Source organism: Panthera leo, chromosome A3 (genome assembly GCF_018350215.1).
Source record: "Panthera leo isolate Ple1 chromosome A3, P.leo_Ple1_pat1.1, whole genome shotgun sequence".
NCBI classification, from domain to species: Eukaryota; Metazoa; Chordata; class Mammalia; order Carnivora; family Felidae; genus Panthera; species Panthera leo.
In genome coordinates this window covers 23,663,104-23,689,245 of record NC_056681.1, presented here as the reverse complement: position 1 = coordinate 23,689,245, position 26,142 = coordinate 23,663,104, and the positions used below count along the sequence as shown (strand labels likewise).

The window sequence follows — 26,142 nt, the reverse complement described above, 5'->3', positions numbered from 1 at the left end:
AGAGGTCCGAGGGTTGGATCAAGCCTTTATTTTGCACTTGTTCCCGCCCCTCCCCAGTGCAGGTGTGAGAGTCTAGCAGAGGTGAACACCCAGCTTCGACTGCACATGGAAAAAGCTGACATGGTGAATAAAGCACTTCGGGAAGATGTGGAAAAACTGACAGTGGACTGGAGCCGAGCCCGGGATGAGCTAATGAGGAAGGAGAGCCAGTGGCAGATGGAGCAGGAGGTAGGAGGAATAAGGGGCTGTAACCACGAGGCTGGGGGGGCTTATGCTTGGGGCACCACCATCCCCATCAGTGCTGGGAAAGGTTAACTTAGGAACCTGGATGGAAGCTGAACTGTTGCTAAAGTCCCTAAGCCTCCTCCCTACTCGGGCCGGCTGCTTTGCCCTGCTGCGGCTCTTGGCTGACTACTGTCCTTATCTACCTAGTCGAGGTTTTGCTGGCAAGTGAAATGACACTCAGGGCAGCTCTGTCCCTGCATAAGTGGCCAGCTTTGGTTTTAGACAGAGCTGAAATCTCGCTCACTCCCCTCTTCCGGAGGCGTGTATATTTAGATGCTCAAAAGGTAGCTAGTAAACGTGAATGGAGAAGAAAAAACGGATACAGACCTTGAGGAATTTTCAGATCCCAGCTAATGAAACTAATGTCTCCTAAGCCTTTGCTGCATGACAGGTATTTCGTTAGGCGATTTGCATGTGGTATGCCCTTGGATCTTTATTCTAAGTCGGTGGTAATAATGGCAATGGTTCCCGTTTGTTGAGGAACTACTGTTTATCTTTTTATGATCAGCTCAAAGGAAGGTCATATACCGTCTCAGGCCCTTTGACCTCCTGAATACCACTGATAACTTTATTAAACTCTTAAGCGTGACCTGAATATAGGTACCCAGTCATAAGCTGTCTCCCGTGAGTCCGTCTTTCCCTACCCCGGGGAGCCAGGAGGAGTCCTAGACTCCTGCGCTGGCAAAAGACAGACTTCTGCCCTTTGATATGACCTGGATTTCTGAATATGCAGTTCTTCAAGGGCTACCTGAAAGGGGAGCACGGTCGCCTTCTTGGTCTGTGGCGGGAGGTGGTGACCTTCCGACGCCACTTCCTGGAAATGAAGTCAGCCACTGACAGGTTAGTGTGGGGATAAGAGGGGAGGTTTCCCCTACTGATTCTAGACTTAATGAGAGTGGGCTGCTGTAGAAGTGGGGGACAGGGGAAGGGGGGGGTAGAAGAGTGGGTGGGGAGGGATGATATTGTTGGATTCAGATGACTTTCCCCAGAACCTGCTCCTCAGGCTTCCCTGGGCCTGATCTCCATGCTCCCTTCCTCGGTCCCTACTGGAGTCTGCTCTTTCCTTGCTTGTACTCAGAGACCTGACGGAGCTCAAGGCTGAGCATGTGAGGCTTTCAGGGTCCCTGTTGACCTGTTGTCTCCGCTTGACTGTGGGTGCCCGGTCTGGAGAACCTGATGGATCTGGGAGACTGGATGGGAGTGAGCCAACTCAGCTTCTGCTTCTACTAACCAAGACCCAGAAGCTGGAGAAGGAAGTCCATGAAAGGAGCCAGGAGTTAATACAGCTGAAGAGTCAAGGGGATCTGGAGAAGGCTGGGCTGCAGGATCGGTGAGATGGGCTAGGGTCCTAGGAAGGGGTTGTTGAGGGTGTTGACTCCTTTAGAGAGATAGAGATGGGTGGTGGGGGGTGGAAGGTGTGAAGAGCATTCTTCCCACAAGAAGGAAGTTGCGGAGGGAGTTTAGTTTGGAACCCGGTGCCCCAGTTGAGGCCATGTGACTGTCCTCTGCCCTCACACCATCCTGCAGCTCAGTGTCTCTCATGTTGATTTATAGAGCTAGCTACGACTGTCTTCAGTCAACACTAAACTATTCACCATTCCCAGAACAGCCAAGCTCTTCCACACCCCCCTGCCTTTGTACATGCTGACCTTAGCCTGGAAGGCCTCTTTCCCTTCTTCCTCTGCCTCATCCCTTAAGGCAAATGTCACCTCTTCTGTGAAGCTTTCCCTGACCTCAGTAGCCTGTTGAATTACTATGCCTTGGTGTGGTCTTTTGACCTGCTGGTTATAATATTGATCTCACTGTTTCTCACTGATTATTAACCTTTTTTTTGTTGTTAGGTTCTTCTGTTTTTTGGATTTTGATAAAATAGGCTTTTTAAAAATAATGTAAGAAGGGCAGAGACATAAGCAAAGAGCCCCATTTGAATTTCAGTGCAGAGTTGGGTTTATACCCCATGGCTAGGGTTGTGTCACCACCTATTGGTGATGTATGTAAATAGCAGTCTGTTTTGTTCTGGGTTGTGAAGCGCTGGGAGGCGCCAAGGACAGAGACCACGTCTTAGTACGTTTATGTCTCTAGTGCTTTGCACTTCGTCTGCCATACACTAACATTCAATGGATGTTTGTTTAAAGATACAATCATTAAATTAATGGCCATACGGTGAATAGAGGCTCTTAGAGATGATACAGAATATAATTATTAAGACTAAAAAAAAAAAAAAAAAAAAAAGAAAGAAAAGAAATTTAACTCCCGGATAGCATTCATTCAAGAAATATTTATTTAGGGGCGCCTGGCCGGCTCAGCTAATAGAGCATACGACTCTTGATCTTGGGGTTGTGAGTTTGAGCCCCATGTTGGGTATAGAGGTTACTTAAAAAAATAAAATCTTAAAAACGAAAAAAAGAAATGTTTATTTAGCTACCCATATAATACCAGATACTGAACTCCAGGATATAGCATAAAGTGATAAAAATGTATGATGATTTCCCTGAACCTTAAGGTTAATATCACAGAGGTTGACCATAATCTTCCTGAATGGCCCCTCCTCTTTCCTTATCAGAGTCAGACCCTTGGGTTGGAGGGACCTTGGGACTGTCCAATGTGGCAATTCTGATGTTCTTATTGGCTTCAGGGTGCTTGACTTCAAGATCAAGCGGGGCCTGGAAGGGCCCGGGCCAGGGCTTTCCTTCAGCTCTCGGGCCCCCAAACACGTGTTCCAGCCTTGAGATGTGGTAAATCCCTGCATGTGTCTGAGTGGCTTTTGACTACCCCCCCAACCCCCCCAGTTCAAGACTGTAGTATCATATGGTCTTCAGGGAGTGCAGGGGCCAGGGGCACCCAAGTGACTCTGGGGAGGCTGTAGTGGGAATGTCTGGGTTGGGGCTGGGGCGTGCTGCATAGTAACTCTGTCACCACAGTGCACTGCCCAAATGACAGTGCTGTGCTCTTCTCTTCAGGGTGACCGAGCTCTCTGTTCTACTGACCCAGGCTCAGAAGCAAAATGAAGATTATGAGAAGATGTTAAAGGCTCTGAGAGAGGCAATGGAGATCCTGGTACATGATCCTTTGTTCGGGAAAGGAGTTGGGAGTGGGCCTATAGGTTCCTTGTCCTTTATGGATAGATAATGCAAGATACCAGTTAAATGTTCCTTGACAAAATGCTAAAAAATAAATTTTGGCTGAATCTGAATACTTATTCATTCATTCATTTTTGCATTCACGAGTAAATACTGGTATATTCCTGGGGAAACTACAACGATGTATGCATGTGGTGTGTCCTCATCGGAGAGAGTGGGACATACATTAAGAGGCACCTGGCAAAGGATGGGGATGTGTGATTCAAAACCTAGTCATATGGGAAACAACTGAGGAATATAGCAATGGTTAGCTTGGAGCAAAAAGGGCTTGAGGAAGATATGATGGCTGCCATCACAAATCTGAAGGACTGACATTGGGGAAAAGAGTTGACTTGTTTGATGTTTTCCAGGCGGGCACAAGCAATGTTGATGACTAGAAGTCACAGGGTGGTAGAGTTTGTCTAACAGCTAAAGCTGCTCAGTAGGTGAACAGTCTTCCCTGTGGAAGAGTGAGGTTTGTGTCTCTGGCTTCACGTTTGCCAGAGATATTATCAAAGGGACTCTCTAAAGTTGGACGTGAGAACCTCTGGCTTGATTCCACATTTCCTTTCGTTTCTAAGAATTTTGATCTCTTTTATTAGGCGGGTCCTGTATGCCTATCCTCATGCAAACCCCTGGTATTATCTGAGCTGGCATCTACAGGGATTCAGAGTTGTTTATGCCTTTTTGGTTCCTTTTGATCAGGAATTTGCAAATTCAAATGTCCATAGTACCCAGATAATGCCAAAGAGTGAAGTGGGTTCCCTTGTAAGGATTTGGGTTTTCTAGCGCTATCGTAGTTAGTTTTGAGTACTACAGGGGACACTTGATTTCAATATTGAGAAAATGACGAGGCATAGTAGGGACTCCAGACCCTAAAGAATACATGCCTCATCTGGAGGAGACACCCACTGTTCAACTTCAGGAAATTATTGCCATGTAGGAATGGGGGCTGGTCTGGCCCATCTGTTAACTTTTTATTTTTTATTTGTATTTGTATTTCTTTCTTTTTTTTTTTTTTTAAGTAGGCTTCACACCCAGCATGGAGCCCAATTCATTGCCCAAACTCACGACCCTGAGATTAAGACCTGAGCTGAGATCAAGAGTCGGATGCTTAACCAACTGAGCCACCCAGGCATCTGTTAACTTTTTGAGAAAAGCCAGAAAGTCAGAATTTCTCAATTCATAAAATCTCTCAATGTATAAACGATGGTTCAAATTTTGTGTAGGCCAAAGAAAACACAGCTGCAGGTCTGTGTCTTGAGGTCTTCGCTAACAATATGATCAGAAGGAACTGAGGAAATCTTGAGTCTTCAAGTTTACTGCTAGCTCTGAGGCTTAGGGGTTTCTCTTGTCTAGCCTTAGATCTCAAGCATCTGTTTGCTGTACAGAGGCAGCTGCCATTCTCCCTCCAATGATAGCTGATATTCATTGAGCATTTCTTTTGTGCCAGGCACTATGTTGAGTAATTTATATGCATCTTTTTCATTCAAGCCTCAACAAAAATGTGTGAAGTGTTTGCTGTTAATTATTCCTATGTTAAAGAGAATGAAGCTCATAGAAGCAGTTGCCTAAGGTTACCAATCTTAGGAAGGTGATAGAGCAAGAACTCTAATCCAGGCCGTCTAATTTGGACCTCTGACTCACTCAATCTGAACTCTTAATCACCACATCACACTGTCTTCAGAGTCCTGGGACATTAGTAGCACTCACGTGTGGTCAGAGAAAAAGTGGGGTTGACAGAAGAGACAGAATGAGATTCTGGCTGATTTGGAGGGTGGAATGATAGATTCTTCTGAGAGGTTGGCTCACACCTCTATCTTGTTCCCTGTTCAGGAGAAAAATCATGCAGAATTAATGGACCACGAGGCATCACTTAGTAGGAATGCCCAAGAGGAGAAGCTGTCTTTACAGCAGGTGATCAGGGATATAACCCAGGTACTGGTAAGCCTTCTGTTTGTGGTAACTGGGCTATGGCTCACTCTTCCCCAGGCCTCCATGTCCTCTTAGTCATGCTTAGATATTCACTCTCTGAGGTACTTGGGCTTAGGGACTTTGGGTAACGAGTTCTCTGAATGTATTTGAAGACCGGCACCCTAAGGGGTAGCTAAGCATTCGTGTGCTAGCACTGCCTGCTGGAACAGGCCCTCTTAGTGCCGGCTGCAGTTCTCAGGCCGGTGGCTAGATTCTGGTCTTTGTTATGTCGGTATCCCCTTTCTTCATTTCTTCATTTATTATTACCTCAGAAAGTGCTCTTGTTGCTAGTCCTAGGTTTGGGTGACCAAAGGTGAGGAGTTGGAGAAATCAATCCTTTTTGCTCCTAGATACCCTCCTCCCAGCCCTCTGGGAGAGGAGCTGAGAAGGAAAACATCAGGTTGGCCCAGCCTGTAGTATCACGTCTTCTGTGTGGACTCTAGGCCTTGGTCGGCAGGGTGGTGACTGTGCTGTGGTGGGTTTCAGGTCATGGTGGAAGAAGGGGACGGTATGACCCCAGGCTGTGGTCACGAGAGCTCCTTGGAATTGGACCCTAGTGGCGACTCCTCCCAGTTTGATTCCCAGGACCCAGGCAAGGCTCTTACTCTGGTGCGTTCAGTGATGACTCAAAGACGCCAGGCTGTGCAGGTGAGAGCCCCACCATTCCTCCTCAGCCACGGGACTGGGTGTCTAAATTGATTTGTGCCCCAGGCACCCTCCTGGCCTGGACTGGCCCTTTCACTATGTTGACTAGTCATGAGGTGTTTGGTCAATACCCCCAAAGTGCTCTTTAGAAGCTCTCAGTGTGTGCCCAGTTGTACTTGTGGGTAACGGGCACCATTTTCTGTGCGTTTCACTTTGCACGCAACTTTCGTATAGCATTACACAAAGGTACACAACTGGAGCCCTGGGAGACCGTGGGTAAGTGTTCCCCAGCTCTGATGGTCCCAGCCACACTAAACTATCTCCATGACTGCCCCCACTCCCCCAATTCACATGTGAAGATGATGGACTCTGAGACTCTGGGAACCACAGAAGCCCAGTAATCTTTGATCCTCTGTCTTCTCGACTGGCTAAAACTGGCCACATCTCTTTTTTCTTTTTTTAAATGTGTATTTATTTTTGAGAGTGAGAGCAGGAGCAGAGGGGGGCGGAGAGAGGGAGACAGAAAATCCAAAGCGGACTCTGTACTGACAGCAGCGAGCTTGATGCGGGGCTCGAACTCATGAACCGTGAGATCATGACCTGAGCCAACCGACTGAGCCACCCAGGCACCCCTTGACCAGCCAGATCTCTATTCTTAGCTTACCCCTGTACCACCCTCAGCCCCCTCGCCCAGCCCCACTCTCAGGCCCCTGACGCCCCTCCTTTGCTCTTTCCTCTTGCTCACCATCTCACTTCTGTCACTCTCCCTCCCCAGGACCTGAGGCAGCAGCTTTCTGGCTGTCAGGAAGCTGTGAGCTCCTTGCGGAGGCAGCATGATCAGTGGGAGGAGGAGGTCAAGGCCTTGAGACAGAGGCTGCAGAAACTCACCGGGGAACGTGACACTCTGGCAGGGCAGACCACGGACCTCCAGGGAGAGGTGGAGTCTCTCAGCAAGTAAGCAGGGGGCTGTTCATCCCGCCCCTCCCCCCGAAGTGACTCTGTGGTCACACAGTTCTGGGCTGTCTTGCTTTGTGTTCTGCTTATTCCTGCTCACTCAGTTTTGGATCTTTGTGATGACAAAAACAAACAAACAACAGTTTCCCGCCTAAAAGGAAAGATGAGGGGTTTTTTTTTTATGTTTATTTATTGTTGAGAGAGAGAGAGAGAGAGAATGTGAGTGAGGGAGGAGCAGAGAGAGAGGGAATCAAAGAATCCGAAGCAGGCTCCGCGCCATTAGTGCAAAGCCTGACGTGCGGCTCGAACCCACGAACCGTGATATCATGACCTGAGCTGAAGTCGGACGCTTAACCGACTGAGCCACCCAGGTGCCCTGGAAGATGAGGTTTTTAAAGGAAACAGACACCTCTGTCCTTTGACCCTGTGACGTCTGCTTCCGGGAAGGATTTGAGGTTCCAAGGTTTCTGCTCATCTCTGGACTCCATGTTCTAGGGAGCGAGAGCTCCTGCAGAAGACCAGGGAGGAGCTGCAGCAGCAGCTGGAGGTACTGGAGCAGGAGGCGTGGCGACTGCGAAGGACCAACATGGAGCTTCAGCTGCAGGGGGACTCTGCTCAGGGCGAGAAGGAGGAACAGCAGGAAGAGCTGCACCTGGCTGTCCGTGAAAGGAAGCGCCTGTGAGTGACCGGTCCCCTCCTTCCTAGGGCTTGATTTTCCCTTCGGTTCCACACCCTCCTCCACCCCACCCCCATCTCTTAGGAAGTGGAGTGAATCACAGCCTGGCGTGCAGTGGGCTCACATTAGCTTCCCGCTCCTTCTTTTGCAGAAAGATGAATACAGAAAGTTCACCCAGGCTTTTCTGAGCACCCATAAGGGCTGCGGGGGATACAGAAGGAAATAAGACACAAGCACTGATCTCAAGCAGTTTGTGGTCTACTGGGGGAAAACAGACAAGTAAATAGCAAACTGTGCATGAGGCCAGATGAAGTATGAATGAGATAGAGCTTCAGGCTGGGTCCTCTGGGAGCATGGGAGTGAGAGTTAACAATTGAAAGTTTCATGGAGGAGATGGTGGCCTTTGAGCTGGGCCTTGACATGTTTTGATTGTGGAGAGTGGGAGAGGGGCGAAAGGGACAGATCAGCAAAGATGTTCAAGGTGGGCTGGGCTGGGTGAGGGGTAGGACTTAATTCTGGGAAGTCATGGGAAATGAGTTGGTCTAGGAAGGGAATTCCAGAGTCAAGAGACCAGCTAATCTGTAAATTCCCCTATATAACGTCATAGAGAAAGCAAGGACTTTCGAGCTGGCAAAAGTGTGGTTTAAATTATGGTCCTGCCACTTGGGCAGATTAGTTTATTTGTAAGATGGAGATGATAGCATTTACCTTGAAGGATCGCAGGGAGATTAGAATGCTGTTTTGCAAAATGCTGGCATAGAGCCTGGCATGTGGTATGTCTTCAGTAACTGGTGCCAGTTACAGGTACAGGTACAGTTACACTTTTGGCATATGTATCCCCCTCCTCTCCTGTGCCCTAGCTCCTTGTAGCCAGTAGGCATGAAAGGACTTCTGTAAGGGTCATGACTCGTGCAAGTAATGGTCTCCCCTGTATCAAGGAGGAGAAAAGACAACCCACAAAGATGATTGTTTTTAAATTTAATTAGTGTGAATCGATAATACGTTTATCAATATTTATAACGATCTGGGGGCGCCTGGGTGGCTCAGTTGGTTAAGCAGCCAACTTCAGCTCAGGTCATGATCTCACAGTCTGTGGGTTCAAGCTCCGTATCAGGCTCTGTGCTGACAGCTCAGAGCCTGGACCCTGCTTTGGATTCTGTGTCTCCCTCTCTCTCTCTGCCCTTCCCCACTCATTCTTCTCTCTCTCTCTTTCAAAAATGAATAAACATTAAAAAAATTTAAAAAAATATTTATAACGATCTGAAAGTCAAAGCTACTTAAAAAGACAAACAGAGATACACCTCTCTGCTTCATCCATCCCATTTCCCTTCCTTCCCATTTAGATTGCTCTCTTGGGGTGCCTGGGTGGCTCAGTTGGTTAAGCATCCTCTTGATTTCACCTTAAGTCATGATCTCACGGTTTGTGGGTTAGAGCCCCACATCAGGCTCTGCGCTGGGCATGGTGTCTGCTTAAGATTCTCTCTCCCTCTCCCTGTGCCCCTTCTCCCCTCAAAAAAAAAAAATAATTAATTGCTTTCTCTTTATCTTTCCAGCTACTTTATGCAAATATATGTATATATTCTTATTTCTCCCAATTTCTTGCCTTTTTCACTGTATATGTCATGGAGGTCATATCAGTTTTTAGAGAGCTTCATTCTTTTGCTTGGCAAAGGTAATTACACTCCTGTTCCCTTCTGGGGTGTGACCACTCCCTGAGATGGCCCCCAGCCTCCTCTCTTTCCATTGTAGTCAGGAGACGCTGGCAGGCCTGGAAGCCAAACAGTCCGAATCACTCAGTGAGCTGATCACACTTCGGGAAGCCTTGGAGTCCAGTCACCTGGAAAGGGAGCTGCTGAGGCAAGAGCAAACAGAAGTGACCGCGGCACTGGCCAGGGTGCGTGGGCCTCCACCCCTCACTTGCTGGGTGGTGTGGGTGGCTTGGAAAGTTATGTTTCTAGGCAAAGGCCATACGGCCTGCCTCATTGTTCACCCTTCAAGCCTCAACCCTTCATATTTCCTGCATCACTTACTAGTCTCTGCTTTTGGGTTCTGTCCCTCCCAGTGTACTCTACACTGGAGTTAGAATGCTTTTCAAAAGTATAAATCTGGTTACATCAGTCTCCTTCCTGTAACCATTCAGTGGCTTCCCAGCTGCTTGGTGCCACATTCAAAGCCCTTTGCCTTCTGGCTTCCTCCTCTGTCTATAACCTGTCCTGACTCCCCATATACCTGGAGTCCTGCCACATCTTCAGTTTCGCCATGCATTTTCATGACTCTGCTGCTTCCCACGTACTCTTCACTTCCCACGGACTGCTTCTTTCCTCTCTCTCTCACCACAAACCGCTTCTCGCCTCTCAATACCCAACTTAATCGCCAGCTCTCCTACCAAGCACTTTTGGCTCCCCCAACCTCAATGAATGCCTTTTTTTTTTTTTGAGTTTCCAGAGCACTTTGTGCTGACATTGTGTATGAAGTCATCACAGCGATAGTTGTTTCTGCATCCTGATGTCTGTGCCTCTGTACTATGAGCTCCTCTCTCACTTCTCAATGAATGAACAAAGGAGTGAATGAATGAAGGGAAAACTTGTTTCAAATGTAAGGGAAGGATTGGAGCGTTAACTGATCTCTGTACAAGGACGGCAGCAATTGTTGGGGATGTGAGCTGTTCACCGTGGTGGGAAAACGTGAACACGGAAACCCTTTAACTCTCTTTGTTTTTAGGCAGAACGGTGTGTTGCGGAGCTGTCTGGTTCTGAGAACAGCCTGAAGGCAGAGGTCGCCGACCTTCGGGCTGCAGCTGCAAAGCTCAGTGCCTTAAATGAGGCTTTGGCCTTAGATAAAGTTGGACTGAACCAGCAGCTTCTCCAGGTGAGCACAGATTTCTCTGATCCACAGAGTAAGGGCTGGGCCCTGACAGAAGGCAAGCCAGTGACTGGTAAAGCTCATGCCCATGACAGGGAAGAGTCCTTAATGGATCAGTGCAAGATGGATCAGTTCCCAAATGTGGTCCTAAAATGAGCAAAAGGAACATTGACGGAACAGAGGGTAGCAAAGACTATAAGGCCTGGGCTTAGCCGTTAAAAATAGTCTGCTCCCACACCTACAGCAGAACCACCTTTGGGCTGGAGGGTAAAATCTCCAGGGCTGGGAAGAAGGCCTGTGTCCTCTGGAAGGAAGACTCAGTTTTTAATCCCATTGTGTGAGATAATAGCAATCTCGAGAAAAGGATCTGCTGAAGAGCCTGCATCTCAAAGAGTGTGTTTCTTATAGGTTGCAAAGTTAACATGTCTCTTCACTGCTCCTATTCCCTTGAGCCCTAGAAATGTTCCAGATGCCCTTTATTCTGAATTCTTTAAGAGTAGGGTTTTGCCTTTTTAATCTCCATCCCCAGCATTAACCCATCTAGTACCTGGAAAACAGGCACCAGACCAAATGAATGCATAGTCCCCCTCTCTTACAAGCCCTCCTGTGTTTCTCCTATGAGTCATAGATTCATGTCTTACTTGGACTTCCGTCTTAGCACTTGGTCTATAAACTGTAACCATTTGTCTTTGATGCCTTTCCCCTTTTGACCAGTAGTTGGAACAGGAGAACCAATCTATGTGCAGCAGAATGGAAGCAGCTGAGCAGGCAAGAAGCACTTTGCAGTTGGGCCTGGCAGAAGCCGAGAGGAGTAGGGACGCCCTGCAGGAGAAGAACACTCACCTGGAGGTTCAGCTGCAGAAAGCAGAGGAGACTGGGGCTGAGCTGCGGGCAGATCTCAGGGGCATCCAGGAAGAGAAGGAAGAAATTCAAGAGAAATTAAGCGAGGTGAGAACACAAAACTGATACATCCCATTAAGATACCACACGTACTCAATGTAGAAAATGAAAACTCGACAGAAATGATTCAGGAAGTGAAAAGGTCTTACTTCCTAAAAGTGACCAGTGTTACTGGTTTCAGGTACATCTTCCCTTTTTTTTTTTTTAATCTTTTATTTTTATTACTTTTGAGACAGAGAGAGACAGAGCATGAACAGGGGAGGGTGAGAGAGAGAGAGAGAGGGAGACACAGAATCTGAAACACACTCCAGGCTCTGAACTGTCAGCACAGAGCCCGATGCGGGGCTCGAACTCACGGACTGCGAGATCATGACCTGAGCCGAAGTCGGACGCTTAACCGACTGAGCCACCCAGGCACCCCATACCTTCCTTTTTTTTAAAACAATTCCCAGGGGTGCCTGGGTGGCTCAGTTGGTTAGGCGACTGACTTCGGCTCAGATAGTGATCGCACAGTTCATGAATTCAAGCCCCGCGTCAGGCTCTGTGCTGACAGCTCAGAGCCTGGAACCTACTTCAGATTCTGTGTCTTCCCTCTCTCTACCCCTCCCCTGCTCACACTCTGTGTCTCTTTGTCTCTCAATAATAAATAAACGTTAAAAAAGATTTTTTTTTAAACAATTCCCATAAGAATCCTTCAGATTCCTTACTACTTCACACTTTCCAGTTTGAATTAGATGCCTTTTCCTGGATGCTCTAACAGTACCTCCTGCATGTTCCAGCCGCCACAGCCTCCTCACTGTATTATAATTATCCGTTTACAGTCTCCAGCATTAGACCAAAAGCTCCTTGAAGACAAGGCTGTGTCTTAGTTGTTTTTATTCCTCCATCTTTTAGCACAATGTCCAGCACATAGCAGCGGCTCAGTAAATTTTTTCTGAACCAATGACACAGCTCAAAGATCATCTTTTGCCTCTACCAAACTTCTCACTGCCCTAAAATGATACAAATTTTCCTTCCCAGAATCCCTTTCTCAGAGACTGATTGCTTTCTTCCTGATGATATACATGTTTTAATTCTAAAGACTAAAAGCTCCTTAGAGGTAGTTCTCTTGCAGCCCTAACCCCGGGTCTTGCACAAAGGAGAACATGCTTCCTGGGCTGGGAGTTCTACAGGTTGATGAGGGAAGTAGATAAATGCCACTTATATGAGTGGGCAATGCTCAGGACTCACAGAGCTGGGTCCAGAGTCTCTGAAGGGCCAATGCCCCAACCTGGTGATAGCAGCCCCAGGGGATCCTGCCTCTGCCCTGTAATCTCCCGGATTTCTCCCTCTCAGGCTCACCATCAGCAGGAGGCAGCCTTCGCTCAGCTGGAGCAGCTGCATCAGGAGATGAAGCGACAGGACGAAGTGCTTGCTCGGGAAGTGCAGGAGAAGGAGGCCCTAGTACGGGAGAGAGCAGGCCTAGAGGTGCGGCTGCAGGCTGTGGAGCGAGACCGGCAGGACCTCTCTGAACAACTACTAGGGCTCAGGTAGGGCCCACACGCAGTTCAGCCAAGGACAGAGAGAGTTCTGCAAGGCAAGGAGTAGCCAACCTAAGCTCCCTGCCCAAAGTAAACGGGTCCTAAATGAGTTATGAATTTGTAATTGCCGCCTAATTTCTCTGGGTAGTCAGTACTTAGAATCCAACTCCTCTTAAGGAAGGTTAAGGGGCTGGATGGGTAAGAACTCTTCCTTATTCCTGAACCTGACAGCTCAGCCAAGGAGCAACTGGAGAGCAATCTGTTCGAGGCCCAACAACAAAATTCTCTGATAGAGGTCACCAAGGGACAGCTGGAGGTCCAGATTCAAACTGTCACTCGAGCCAAGGAAGTAATTCAAGGTGAGACCCCTCCTCTCCTCCCCCCCACCCTACCCCAGTCCCCGCAGCTGGGATGGGGACTCTTCATTCCATGGAGATCTTGAAAGCCTGGAAGCAAATGGGAAGCTCAGAGGTCCTCCTCCAGCCAGGCTCAGGGCTTCCTGGACGGAAGTTGTTTATGAGATCTGGGGAGAAGGGAGAGGGGAAGAGGGCAGAGGCCCAGTGAGAGATACCTGTCCCTGGCATCTTAGGGGAAGTGAGGTGCCTGAAGCTGGAACTGGACACTGAACGGAGCCGGACAGAGCAGGAGCGGGAGAACGCAGCCAGACAGCTGGCCCAGGCTGAGCAAGAGGGGCACACTGCCCTGCAGCAGCAGAAGTCAGCCCATGAGGAGGAGGTGAACCGGCTCCAGGAGAAATGGGTAGGTCATGGATGTGGCTGGGGACAGGAGAGGCAGATGTGGCCTCCCTTCAGTGAGTGCTCCACCCACTGACTCTTGGGACAGATATTGCTGCTTATAAGAGTGAAATCTGAGCAGGACTAGCCTGGTCCCATGGTGTAAAATCCAGCTTCTAGCTAGTAATTGAGCAATATATGAAAAACACTAAGAACAATTCTTGACATGTATGTAGTAAGCTCTATATTTGTGTTAACTATTATTGTTGTTGTTTGAGTATGTACAGAGAATTAAACATGGATCCTGGGATTTAGGATTGTTATACTGGCCCCAGGATGTAAAGGGAGCAGAGGAATGCCTTGGACCCCTTCTTGTCTAATTCAGAACTGTATTTCTTTTATCTTTTAATTATATAACTTAGTCTATTTGCTTTTATTGTGACTATAGGTATATTTGGATTTATTTCTACTATCTGATGCTATTTTTCCTGCCTTTTATACCTTTTGGGGCAGGGAGGTCACCTTTCTTAACTTCTTTTAGGGAGTTCAATTGGATGATTAAGTTGTATTCTTTTCTGGGTTCTTTTTCTCTCTCTACTACTTTGGGTGGTCTGTTCTCTATTTTTAAAAAAATTTTAGTTGTTTCCTTTAATATTTAAAAATACGTACTTAATAGGGGCGCCTGGGTGGGTCAGTCGGTTAAGCAGCTGACTTTGGCTCAGGTCATAATCTTGTGGTTCACGAATTCGAGCCCCACATCGGGCTCTGTGCTGACAGCTCAGAGCCTGGAGCCTACTTCAGATTCTGTGTTTCTGTCTCTCTCTCTGCCTCTCCCCTGCTCATGCTCTCTCTCTTTGTCAAAAATAAATTAAAAAACAAAAACATTAAAACATTTTAAAAAAATACATACTTAATAAAATCATAAGTTAATCAGTATGGACTGCATTCACTCCTCCCGACCTATGTACTGTTTTATTCAATGTGTTTTGTTTTAACTAGTTTGTTAACACCACAAATTATTTTGACTTGTTTTCAACCATGAATATTTGTTTAGATACACTGAAAAAATTACAAATGATTTTCACTCATCATCCCTTCTTGCATATCAGACATTCTATTTGGATTTATTTTCCTCCTTGAAATAGAATTTCTTTGGTGAGGGTCTGTTGGTAATTAATTGTCTGAAAATATTTCTATTTTACTTTTATTCTTGAAAGATAGTTTCATTGGGTATAAAATTCTAGGATGATAGTTATTTTCTCTCAGCATATGCATTATTCTATTGTTTGTGTCGAGAAGACCCTGATTAGTTGTTTGTCAGACCTTCTTACTGTATTTTCCATGTATCTTGACTATTACATTTTCTACATTCATTTTTCTTTTTCTATACCGTATTGTAGATGATTTTTCAGATCTGTCTTCTACTCACTAACTCCCTTTCAGCTGTGTCTAATCTGCTATGTAGTCTATTCACCAAGTTTTATATTTCACTTATTAAATTTTTTTATTTCTAGACATTCTATTCAGTTTTTTTTTTTTTCAAATCTTCTTGGTCATATTTTAGTTTCTTTCCTTAATTTATATTTTCATCCACTCTTTTATTCTTTAAACACATGAAACATATTTTTATGCTATTTAATAACACCAATAACTAAAGTCATTTCGGGCAGGGGCTCCTGAGTGACTCATTTGGTTAAGCGCCCAACTCCTGATTTCAGCTCGGGTCATGATTTCATGGTTAGTGGGATCAAGCTCCACATCAAGTTCTGCACTGATAGTGCGGAGTCTTCTTGGGATTCTCTCTCTCTCTCTGCTCCTCCCCTGCTCATGCACTTGCTCTCTCTCTCTCAAAATTAAATAAAATAAATTAATTAAAAAAAATTAAAAATAAAATAAAAATAAAATCTTTTCGAACCTGACTCTGCTACATGTTTTTTCCATTGGTTCTCACTCCTGTGTTTTATGATTCTTGACTCTGAGCTCACATTCTTTAGAAATTTTTCTGTGGGAATCCTTTTGGCCTAAGGCGGAAGAGTTTTTCTTCAGAGAATTTGCTTTTGCTTCTGTTAGGAATTTCCTAGCAGAAGAGGAGGACACTGTTGTTATCCCCATTTTTATAGATGAGGAAACTGAGGCACAGAAATATGATAGAAATTAACTGAGGTCACTTGTACTAATAGTGTTGGATTAAAGGTTCTATCATCCCAGAACCATCTCAAAATAAAATTTTAAAATGAAGTGAAATAAAATTTCGGTTGAAAGTATTTGGGGTCACATTCAAGCCCTATGCCCACATGAAGACCAGGTTGTGGTTGACTTCTCAATGGAGATTTTTTTTTTTTAATCCTGTGTAAAAGTTGAAGCAAATAAATGTTCTTGCTATTTCCTTCTGTGGGATTTTGTTTTGTTTTGTTTTCTCTCCCCCTACTTTCTGTCCCTTTCTCTTCCCCATTTCTCTCTTTCCTTCTTCTCTCTCTCAAGTTTATCCTTCTACTGAGAGTACTATAGCCCAGGGATAGGCAAGGTTTTTTTGTAAAGGGGCACATATTAGGTTTTGTGGACCTTATGGTCTCTGTCATAATTATTCACCTCTGCTATTGTAGTACAAAAGTAGCCAGAGATACCATGTAAACAAATGAGCATGTCTGTGTTCAGATAAAACTTTAAGTGTGGACACTGAAATTTTAATTTCACATAATTTTCACATGTCACAAAAATCTCTCTCTCTCTCTCTCTCTCTTTTTTTTTTTTTTTTCTTTCTCCTTTTCAACCATTAAAAGTATTAAAACCACTGTTAGTTCACAGGCCATACAGCAACAGGAGGCTGGCCAGATTTTGCTCACGTGCCATAGTTTATTGACCCCTGATTAGCCCTTTGGAGGTCCAGTTTTATGTGGGAGTCTTCTATTGGACTCCCCACCCCGTCTTCTGTTTTCTTTTTCCCACGTAGCCTTAAAATGAATTTCAGTTATTAGATATAGCAGATACCTCCAGTGGAAAGCCAGTCTGTACTCATTTACCATTTATAAAGCACAAGTCTTGCTTTGATTTTGACTCCTGTGAAATTTTCATTATTTTCCTGCTGGCTCACTTATACATTAAAACATACACTGGGGCATCTGGGTGACTCAGTCAGTTAAGTGTCTGACTCTTGGTTTCAACTCGGGTCATGATGTCATGGTTCCTGAGATCTAGCCCTGCATTGGGCTCTATGCTGATGGCCAAGGCCTGCTTGGGATTCTCTCTCCCTCTCTCTCTGCCCTTTCCCTGTTTGCACTGTCTCTGTCTCTCTCAAAATAAATAAATAAACATTGCAAAAAAACCCACAACATATATTTAATATTTTATCAGTATTTTTTGCCATTTTGCAGCTGGAAGGTTCAGAAATCTTGTTTTTCAGGTCTCTGAAAATAGAAGTTGATTTGTGCTTTGTGTGTATTTGTGATTTGACTGTTATTACAAGGCAGACTTGTTGGTAAAATGGTAGCTAGAAGTTTGCTTGTTTTGAAATTATATGCCTAAAGTAAGTAATTTAATTATTCATTGAACAGTGTCCAGAAGGCACTTTCCCCAGCAAGAATTAGGCATATCACCCCGGGAAAATCCTCCAAGTGAAAGATGCAATAAAGTTCCAAAATAATGAGTAACCACCTGACATAATCTAGGCTTCTCTGGAAGGATTGACCATCTCATGGCCATACCTGAGTCATGGGAGGGCGTGTTCCATTTTTTCCTTTCCTCACATTCAGACAATCCCCCTGAATTCTGATCATCTGACTTTATGATCTCCCTACTGATTGAAAAGGTTGACTACTCTCATAACTCTTGGGGTCTGTTAGTTTGATTGATTGATTGATTGATTGATTGTAAGCTCTACACCTAATGTGGGGGGTTGAACTCACAACCCCGAGATCAAGAGTCACATGCTCTACCAACTCAGCCAGCCAGGCACCCCTGAGAGTCTGTTAGTTTTAACTATGACTGCCTTCTCCTGGAATCCTAACAATTGGAAAAACTCTTAGGGGCTCTAGTCTTCATTCTTTCACCTAGTGCATGTACCCCCTTTAATTGTAGTGATAGTGGACACTCATCAACCACTTCCCCATGCCACATGCCTTGCTAAATGCTATTTACATTATTTCAGATAGCCTACCTACTACTAGCTAGTGAGGAAATTGAGATGTAGAGAAATCACTCAAGGTCACATGGCTAATAAGCAGTAGAACAGGAATTAACCATCTCTTAACCATTTATGCTGTGGTCATTCCTGCAATATCCCTTTCATATGGTCACTTAGCTTCTGTTGTATTCCACCAATGGCTGCCCATTCATTTCTAGGTAGATCTAGTTATTGAAAAATTATTCCTTATGTCAAGCCAAAATCTATTACGTGAAACAAATCACATCTTAGGTTTGCTTGAAATACCTCACCAACATGCTTGCTTTCCTCTAGACATGTTACACGTTACTCATGACCCAATGTGCAGAATATTCTGATCCACAACCTAACTGGCAACCCTAGCCTGTTACTTCCTGGACATCATGGAATTGGCTCTTTTGGTAGCTATAACACACTTCTAATCAAATTGAGTGAATAGGCCAGTTTTTTTTTTTTTAAACACTTACTACTATTAAAATTCATCTTTCTCATATTTTCACAGCTGGCTTTTTAAATCAGAGGGAATGATTTGATGTTCGTAGCTGTTTGATAACTGTGGCTTTATGGATTGCTATTCTTAGGCATCTTAACAGTCCAGCAACTGACATGTGATTCATTCGTGCAATGTTGAGTGTTTACTGTGTGGGGGGTGTTGAGGAGACGGTGGAGAGCAAAGTAGACGTGGTTCTCCTTATGGAGCTTAAAACCTCAAAGGAGAAGACAAGTATTAAACAAGTTAATATGTGAGCGTGTAAGTTATTATGGAAGATCCGTGAAGAATAAGAACTGGGTGTTATAAGAGCAACAGCAAGGGGGCAACAGCAAGAGCAACAGCAAGAGCAATAGCAACTTAAAACAGCAAGTTGTAAGAGCAACAGAACTGTTTCGAGTGTGTGGTCTGGGAAGGCCTCTCCAGGGAAGCATTAGTTAAGCTGTGAGGAACAATGGTGTGGGAGGCAGGCAGGGGTGTTCTAAGGAGCAGGAAAGCATGAGGAAAGAAGGGCCTTAAAGGTATGAGAGTGTGTAGTGTGCTCAAGGTCCTGAAAGGAGGTCAGTGTGGCCAATGAGGGGGAAGCTGTACAAGATGATGTTGGAAAGGGGTGAAACCCTAGAGGCATTCCCATTAAATGAATGCATAATTCGAGCAAAAATTTGTAAATATTTTTATTAATTTATTTTTAGTAGGCTACATGCCCAACATGGGGCTTGAACTCACGACCCTGAGGTTGAGAGTTGCATGCTCTACCAATTGAGCCAGCCAGCACCTTGAGAGCTTGTAAATATTTTAAAGGAAAGGTGCAGGGAACTTCTCTCTTAATGCTAATGATAAAAGGTGTTAAGTAAGGTGATAAAAGGTGATAAAAGATGGCTTTCCACCATCTAAAGTGCTGTACGTGACTTATCTCAGTCCTTAAAGCAACCCAAATTGTTATGCCCATTTTTATAGATGAGGAAACTGAGTAACAGAGATTAGATTGAAATTAACCCAGGTCACTCACTAGTGGTGTTGGATTAAATAAAGACTGTAACCCAGGCAGCCTGGCTCTAGAGCCCTTCACCAACTATCCTGAGAAGCTAAGAGAGGGTGCCGGGTTAGTCTGGGGGATTGGGGAAGGCTTTGGTCACTGGCTGACCTCCGGCAGGACCAGGATGCTCTGTCCTCATGCCCTTGTATAACAGGAGACATCCTAGCTAGGCTCAGCCTGACTTTTTGGGAGGCTAACTCTACCACCTTGGACAGGGCAGAGTGGGCAGCAGAGAACCAATCTGCCACTCAGTTCATTGTTACAACTGTCAACCATAAGTGGTGTGGTTGCTTGAAAATAACATATCTGTAACCTATGTTAGGGACAATTGCACTTTAGAAAATGCTTTCTTGGGTATTTTATCATTTGATTTTTTACAACTCTTATTTGGTTCTCATAAAATTTGGTGAGACAGATAAGCCAAGAGTTAGCAACCTCACTTTGTCGATGGGGAGACAGGCTGAGAGAGGTACCAAGGACACCCAGCTGAGACCTTCTCTGCTCCAGCCCTCCTTTTGCCTCCTGTCCTTACCCACTGGGTTCTAACCGTGAGTCCTTCACACGACCAGGAGAAAGAGCGCTCCCGGCACCAGCAGGAACTGGGAAAGGCTCTGGAGAGCCTAGAGAGGGAGAAAATGGAGCTGGAAATGAGGCTGACGGAACAGCAGGCAGAAACCGAGGCCATCCGGACACAGAGGGAGGAAGAGAGGGCGGAGGCAGAGAGCGCCCTCTGCCAGGTGGGAAGCTGGGGAGATGGGAGCTGTGATCCCCCTACCTCCGACCACTTCCTTTTCCACTCCCAGGAGTATTGCTGCAGGGGGGCTTCCAGAAGAGACGTACATGCCCACTTTGCTGCTTAGTGAGAAGGGGTGACCGGCGCTATTAGCTGTGGGGCCGACAGTATGCCACACTTCCTGAGGGAGGGCTGATGTTCACCACATCCTGTCAGCTTGCAAACCAGTGACAATCTTTGTACTTCCTGGTTCTTAACCAGTGGGTCCAGATCTTCTTTGGCCCTCAGCCCCCACCCCACATTCTGGAAGAACCCTTGAGCAGCTGGGCTGTGTCTGTGGCCTAGAGGGTGAGCATGGTCACCCCTGATGCAGCAAGCCCTTGCCCTCCTGCCTATCCACAGATGCAGCTCGAAACTGAGACGGAGAGGGTGTCCCTCCTGGAGACACTGCTGCAGACGCAGAAGGAGCTGGCAGAAGCCAGCCAACAACTGGAACGGCTGAGGCAGGACATGAAGGTTCAGAAGTTAAAGGAGCAGGTATGGAGGGTGGTCCTGGGCAGAGAGGAAAGGCGGTATTGATGTGCTCCTTCAACATTGGCCAGTTCTCTGTTGCCTCTTTGCACCGGGTCCTGGGCTAGGTGCTGTCACATGACAAACATAAAGGTGAAGCACAGCAGTGAAATGACAGACACGGTCCCTGCCCTCAACGAGCTCACATTCACTCGCATAGAGTGGATGAAAACAAGCAGACACAGAATAAAGGAGACAATTACAGATTATGATAAGTGCCGTAAAGGAAATGGATAGGGTGAAATCATTGAGAGTGAGTCAAAGGAGGCCACTTTGCACAAGGTGGTCGGGGTGTTCACTGAGAAAGCGACATTTGAGCTGAGACATGAAGGTTAGAAAGAGCCAATGACATGTAACAGTAGGGATGAATCCTGAAAGCATTGTGCTTCATGTAAGAAGCCAGTCACAAGAGGCCACACAGTGTATGATTCCATTTGTAGGAAGTGTCCAGGATAAGCAAGTGTACAGAGTCAGAGAGCAGATGAGTGGTTGGAAGTAGGGATGGGGTTAGGGAGGGTACAGTCTTGCTTTCTGGGATGATAAAAATGTTCTAAAATGGATTGTGGTGATAGTTGTACAACTCTGTGAATATACTGAAAACCATCAAATTGCAGGCTTAAATGGGTGAATTGTACGGTATATGACCTATATCTTAGTAAAGTCCTTTATTTTTTTAAATTTTTTTAACGTTTACTTATTTTTGAGAGAGAGAGAGAGACAGAGCATGAGCAAGCGAGGGTCAGAGAGAGAGGGAGACACAGAATCCGAAGCACGCTCCAGGCTCCGAGTTGTCAGCACAGAGCCCGACGCGGGGCTCGAACTCACAGACTGTGAGATCATGACCTGAGCAAAGTTGGGCGCTTAACCGACTGAGCCACCCAGGTGGTCCTCAGTAAAGCCCTTTAAAAAAAGAGAGAAGCCAGCTATTTGAAGAACTGTTTAAGCAGAGGAAATAGCCACCATAAGGGCTGTGGCACAGACAGAAAAGGGCTCGGGGAAGGGCCAGGGCAGAAGGGAGGCCCTGTGGCTCCAGCTCAACAGATTCAGGGGCCAGTGGAGAGGTAAGCGGGAGCCCTTGGTCAGCCATGGTAGGAGCTTAGAATTTGTTCTAAGGGCAGTGGGAAACTGTTGGATGGTATTTAAAAAGAAGAGTAGGACATGATTTATTATATATATTTTAAGAAATACTTTAGCTGCTGAGTGGAGAAGTGTGTGTGTGTGTGTGTGTGTGTGTGTGTGTGCGTGCGCACACACATGCTCACATGTGGGGTGGTGGCCTGAAGTGGAAGTAGGGATATGTGACAGGAGGCCACTGCAATGGTCTGGGTGAGGGACTGCTACCAACTGAGGGGCCCCGACCAAGAAAGCCTGGGTGAGCCAGCAGGCTTTGTGGGGGAGGGGAGGGAACGGGAGGTGAGGGTTGAGGTGACATTGTGGAAACAGCATGGATTGCGGCATCCTGCCTCAGCTTTTGCCAACCCAGTTGAAAAACCAGTGTTAATGTGACACGGGTTTCAAGACGCAGGCCCCATCGTTTCCCTCTGCTCACCACGGTCTTCTCTTTTTGCAGGAGACCACCGAGCTGCTGCAGACCCAGCTCCGGGATGCTCGGCAGGAACTGGAGCAGGCAGCCCAACGGGACAGGGGTGACCTTGCTGGTCTCCGAGAAGAGTGCAGGGCCCTGCTGCAGGCCAAGACAGACCTGCAGGAGCAGGTGCCCCCTCCTGTCTCCCAGCCCTGCAGCCCTTCCCCAGCGTAGCCAGCCTCTCCCGTGACTCCAGTAGGAAAGGGGAACCCTGGCCTGCTGCCTGAGCTCGGGAAGGAGGGAAAACAGAGGGGGGCTGAGAGCTGCACATGTGTCCTCAGAGCCCCAGGATAGTCCTCTCTCCCTGTGTTAACCACAGAACTTAGATTTTCTCCGGTGCCCATCGTTCTTCCCACCCTCCCCAGAGATCCAGTATTTTTTTTCCAAAACTTTTTAATGTTTATTTATTTTTGAGAGACAGAGAGAGAGAGAGAGAGACAGAGCATGAACAGAGGAGGGGCAGAGAGAGAGAGAGGGAGACACAGAATCCAAAGCAGGCTCCAGGCCGAGCTGTCAGCACAGAGCCTGATATTGGACTCAAACTCATGAGAACCCTGAAAGCATGACCTAGGCCAAAGTCGGATGCTTAACTGACTGAGCCACGCAGGCACCCTGAGATACGGTGTTTTTTATACCAGGTTGCTTTTCCTACTCTGATTGCTTTTCCTTCTCAGAATCCTGTATCAGCTGGTGTTCTGACTGTTTATTTTTTAAAAATACAATCACAATACACTTGCCCATCACTTTGCCTTTGGGTAGTTACATTCAGGCAAGATTTTAATTTGCACCTGCCTTTATACAGCAGGTGTGGGGCTAGGGGATGAGGGTGAGGCTGAACGGTACTGGGGGAGGGGCAGTAAGAATAGTGTGTAAGGGTTGGAGAAGCCCCAGAGCATGGGACATGGGCCAGTAACTAAGGTAAACCTTGAAGGACCCCAGAGCCCCAGGCGGAGTGAGAAGCCTCCTCCTGCTGGCCACCCGCCCTTTGTCCTCATGCCTTTATCATCCCAGGTGGAGGACTTGAAGTCTCAGCTGGCTTCCAAGGATGACTCCCAGAGGCTGGTGGAGCAGGAGATTAAGGAGAAGCTGAGAGAGGCCCAGGAGTATAGCCAAATCCAGAAGGAGCTGGAGAGCGAGAAAGCCAGGTAGGCTTGACGGGCTGTGGAGTGGGCTTTAGCCTGTCTCGCTGCTGTGGTCACGTTGAGGTGGACAGTTCTTTGCTCAGGTAACCTAGCCTCTTGTGTCTCCAGCCCTGGACTATACAGGTAGCCATGTGGAGAGGATGTGGTCCCTGTCTTCAAGCTTACACTTCATTCACTTAGTATATATATGCTTGTGTGAATACCAGATGCTGTGCCAGGGGTGGGGGATGCAGGGATAAACAAGACAGCATGGTCCCTGCCCCAGTAGAATTATAGTTTTGTGGGGGAAGACATCAATAAAATAATCCCCCAGATAAATCATTGCAGATTATGTTACCTGGTATGGAGGGAAGAAATAGGATGCTGAAGTAGAAATGGGAGTTGAGGATATATATTTTAGATAAGATTTTAGGGAAGGGAAGGTCTTCCTCAAGGAGATTGCCTTTAATTTTGTTTTTTATGTTTATTTATTTATTTTTGAGAGAGACAGAGACAGTGTGAGGGGGGGAGGGGCAGAGAGAGAGAATCCCAAGCAGGCTTTGCGCCGTCAGCACAGAGCCCGATGCGGGGCTTGAACTCATGAATCTGAGATCATGACCCGAGCCAAAACCAAGAGTTGTTTAACTGACTGATAACCCAGGTGCCCCAGAGGTTGTATTAAAACTGATCACCAAGGGGGCGCCTGGGTGGCTCAGTCAGTTGGGCATCTGACTCTCAATTTCAGCTCAGGTCATGATCTCACAGGTTATGAGATCGAGCCATGTTGGGCTCTGTGTGTTGGGTGTGGAGCCTGGTTGGGATTCTCTCTCTCTCTCTCTCTCTCTCTCTCTCTCTCTTGCTCTGCCCCTTCCCTGCTTGCACATGTGTGCATGTGCTCTCTCTCTCCCTCAATAAATAAATAAATAAATAAATAAATAAACAAACAAACAAACAAACTGATCGCTGAAGATGAACTGGAACCAGCCATGCAAAGGAGTGGGAGAGCTCTATGGTGGGAGTAGAAATCTCACAATGGCCCGGAGGTGGATCAGAACTCGGGGTATTTGGTTGGGGACTCTGGAAGCACTGTATGACCAGAGCCCAGTGAATGACGAGAGGGTGTGTGACCTGGAAAGTCTGTGTCACTCAAGACTTATGGGCCATGGCCAGAAGTTTGCATTTTATTTTAGGTTTAGTAGTAAACCACTGAAGGGTTTTAAGCAGAGAAATGGACACGATCCAGTTTACGACATATCAGAAGGGGTAGTGATGGCAGAAAACATCAGGAGTGAGATACGGCCATTCAGGCGAAGTGCAGCGTGTCTCAGTGATGCAGAAGTTTGAAAAAGAGCAGATCCTCTTGTTGATGAAACTATAGGCAGCAAGATAGTTTAAGAGGTGGGTATGGTTGTCTGGGTGAGAGATACTAAGGCTGCACCAGGGTAGAGTAGTGGAGAAGAGGAGGGAAGGGGCTCAAGGGACGTTAAGGGAGTTGGACTCCATTATATGTTATCATAGATTGGACATAGGTGGGAGGTGCAGAGGGGATGGACAGAATTGGACACGTTGAATCTGAGGTATTGCATAGGTATTTCCGGAATCTACCAGAGAAGAATAAACTGTGCAGCTGAAGGCAAGTATCATATGCGTGAAGTATGTAGGAATACTCAGTCGGTGCTCAATAAATGCTAGCTTTTATTGTTTCACTATAATTATTGTTAGTTTTTCTCTCTAATTATGAATGCTGTGTTTAGCACAGTCAGTTCTTCATTCCCTGAGAGAATGACCTTAGACCTCTGACCTCTCTTTAGCCTGATTCAGTCGCTGGTGGAAAAGGAGCAGAGACTCCTTGTTTTACAAGAAGCGGACTCTGTTCGACAACAAGAGCTGAGCTCCCTGCGCCAGGACTTGCAGGAGGCCCAGGGAGGGCAGAAGGAGCTCAGCGCCCAGGTACTTCCCACGCTGGTGATGGGCCCCATTCCTTGGTGGAAGCCCACTCCTGGAGTAGAGAGGGCGACTGTTTAGGATCCTCTCATAAAGAGGGCCGTTCTCTTTTTCCATATTACAGGGTGTGCTGGGACTTCAGCCACCCTGGCAGGAGAGGCAAGTCAGAACTGGGCAGGGTGGGGGCTTGGGAACCTGGCCCAGAGTTGAGAATGGCCCCTGTGAGGAATCTGACAGTCCAAAACGTGGCGCCCAAAGGAGCAGAGCCACACAGGCCCGGTTCAAGCATGGCCACGTCTAAGTGCGCTTGGTCAGCCTGGCAAGACACAGCAGCGGAATAGGTTATTATGCAGATCAAGTAGGCAGCAGCAAGAAAACTTTGGGACTTGGTCTGCTCACTGCAGGACCCCAGACCTCGGATGCCAAGGAAAGCCAGAACCGGGATGGGAAGGGTGAGCCAGGAAGAGCTAGATGGTAGACTGGGGCAGAGAAGGACCAGGTCTGGTCATTAGTGCTGGATTTGGCTCCCAGCTCTACTGCTTCCAGGTTGTGTGAGCATCAGTTTCTTCATCCATAAAACAAGGATGATAATTCTTAACTATTATAAGAATGTATAAAGTGTCAGGAACACAGTAAGCCCTCTATAAGTGGTAGCCATTATTATTGTGACTGGTCTTATTTAGGCTCAGTGTCAGGGTTTCAGGAAGAGCTCTGATCATAGCAGGGATCTGGCATCACTGCCTGGTGGACCAGGCCACAACCCATTTGCGTTGCCCAGGCCCGTGGGTCAGGAGTCAGTAGGTGGACATGCAGGTCAGATCGAGGGTAACACTCA

At 46.6% G+C, this 26,142-nt stretch overlaps 1 protein-coding gene across 10 annotated transcripts in view; it reads left to right on the top strand.

Moving 5' to 3' along the window:
• The window catches only part of CEP250 (centrosomal protein 250), an 84,379-nt gene that overhangs the window by 43,794 nt on the left and 14,443 nt on the right, over positions 1-26,142 (top strand). For 7 of the 10 annotated variants that reach the window (XM_042931120.1, XM_042931117.1, XM_042931119.1 and 4 more), the window contains 19 exons: positions 63-228; positions 1,019-1,125; positions 1,364-1,615; positions 3,246-3,342; positions 5,241-5,348; positions 5,865-6,026; positions 6,799-6,977; positions 7,473-7,655; positions 9,403-9,547; positions 10,375-10,521; positions 11,233-11,463; positions 12,751-12,944; positions 13,167-13,294; positions 13,525-13,694; positions 19,924-20,091; positions 20,490-20,624; positions 22,228-22,371; positions 23,254-23,387; positions 25,175-25,313. In XM_042931120.1, coding sequence (XP_042787054.1) covers positions 63-228; positions 1,019-1,125; positions 1,364-1,615; positions 3,246-3,342; positions 5,241-5,348; positions 5,865-6,026; positions 6,799-6,977; positions 7,473-7,655; positions 9,403-9,547; positions 10,375-10,521; positions 11,233-11,463; positions 12,751-12,944; positions 13,167-13,294; positions 13,525-13,694; positions 19,924-20,091; positions 20,490-20,624; positions 22,228-22,371; positions 23,254-23,387; positions 25,175-25,313 — 2,989 coding nt within the window. Of the gene's footprint in view, positions 1-62; positions 229-1,018; positions 1,126-1,363; positions 1,616-2,935; positions 3,021-3,245; positions 3,343-5,240; positions 5,349-5,864; positions 6,027-6,798; positions 6,978-7,472; positions 7,656-9,402; positions 9,548-10,374; positions 10,522-11,232; positions 11,464-12,750; positions 12,945-13,166; positions 13,295-13,524; positions 13,695-19,923; positions 20,092-20,489; positions 20,625-22,227; positions 22,372-23,253; positions 23,388-25,174; positions 25,314-26,142 lie in introns of those variants that run through there. The other 3 variants (XM_042931124.1, XM_042931123.1, XM_042931126.1) reach the window with 3 other exon arrangements.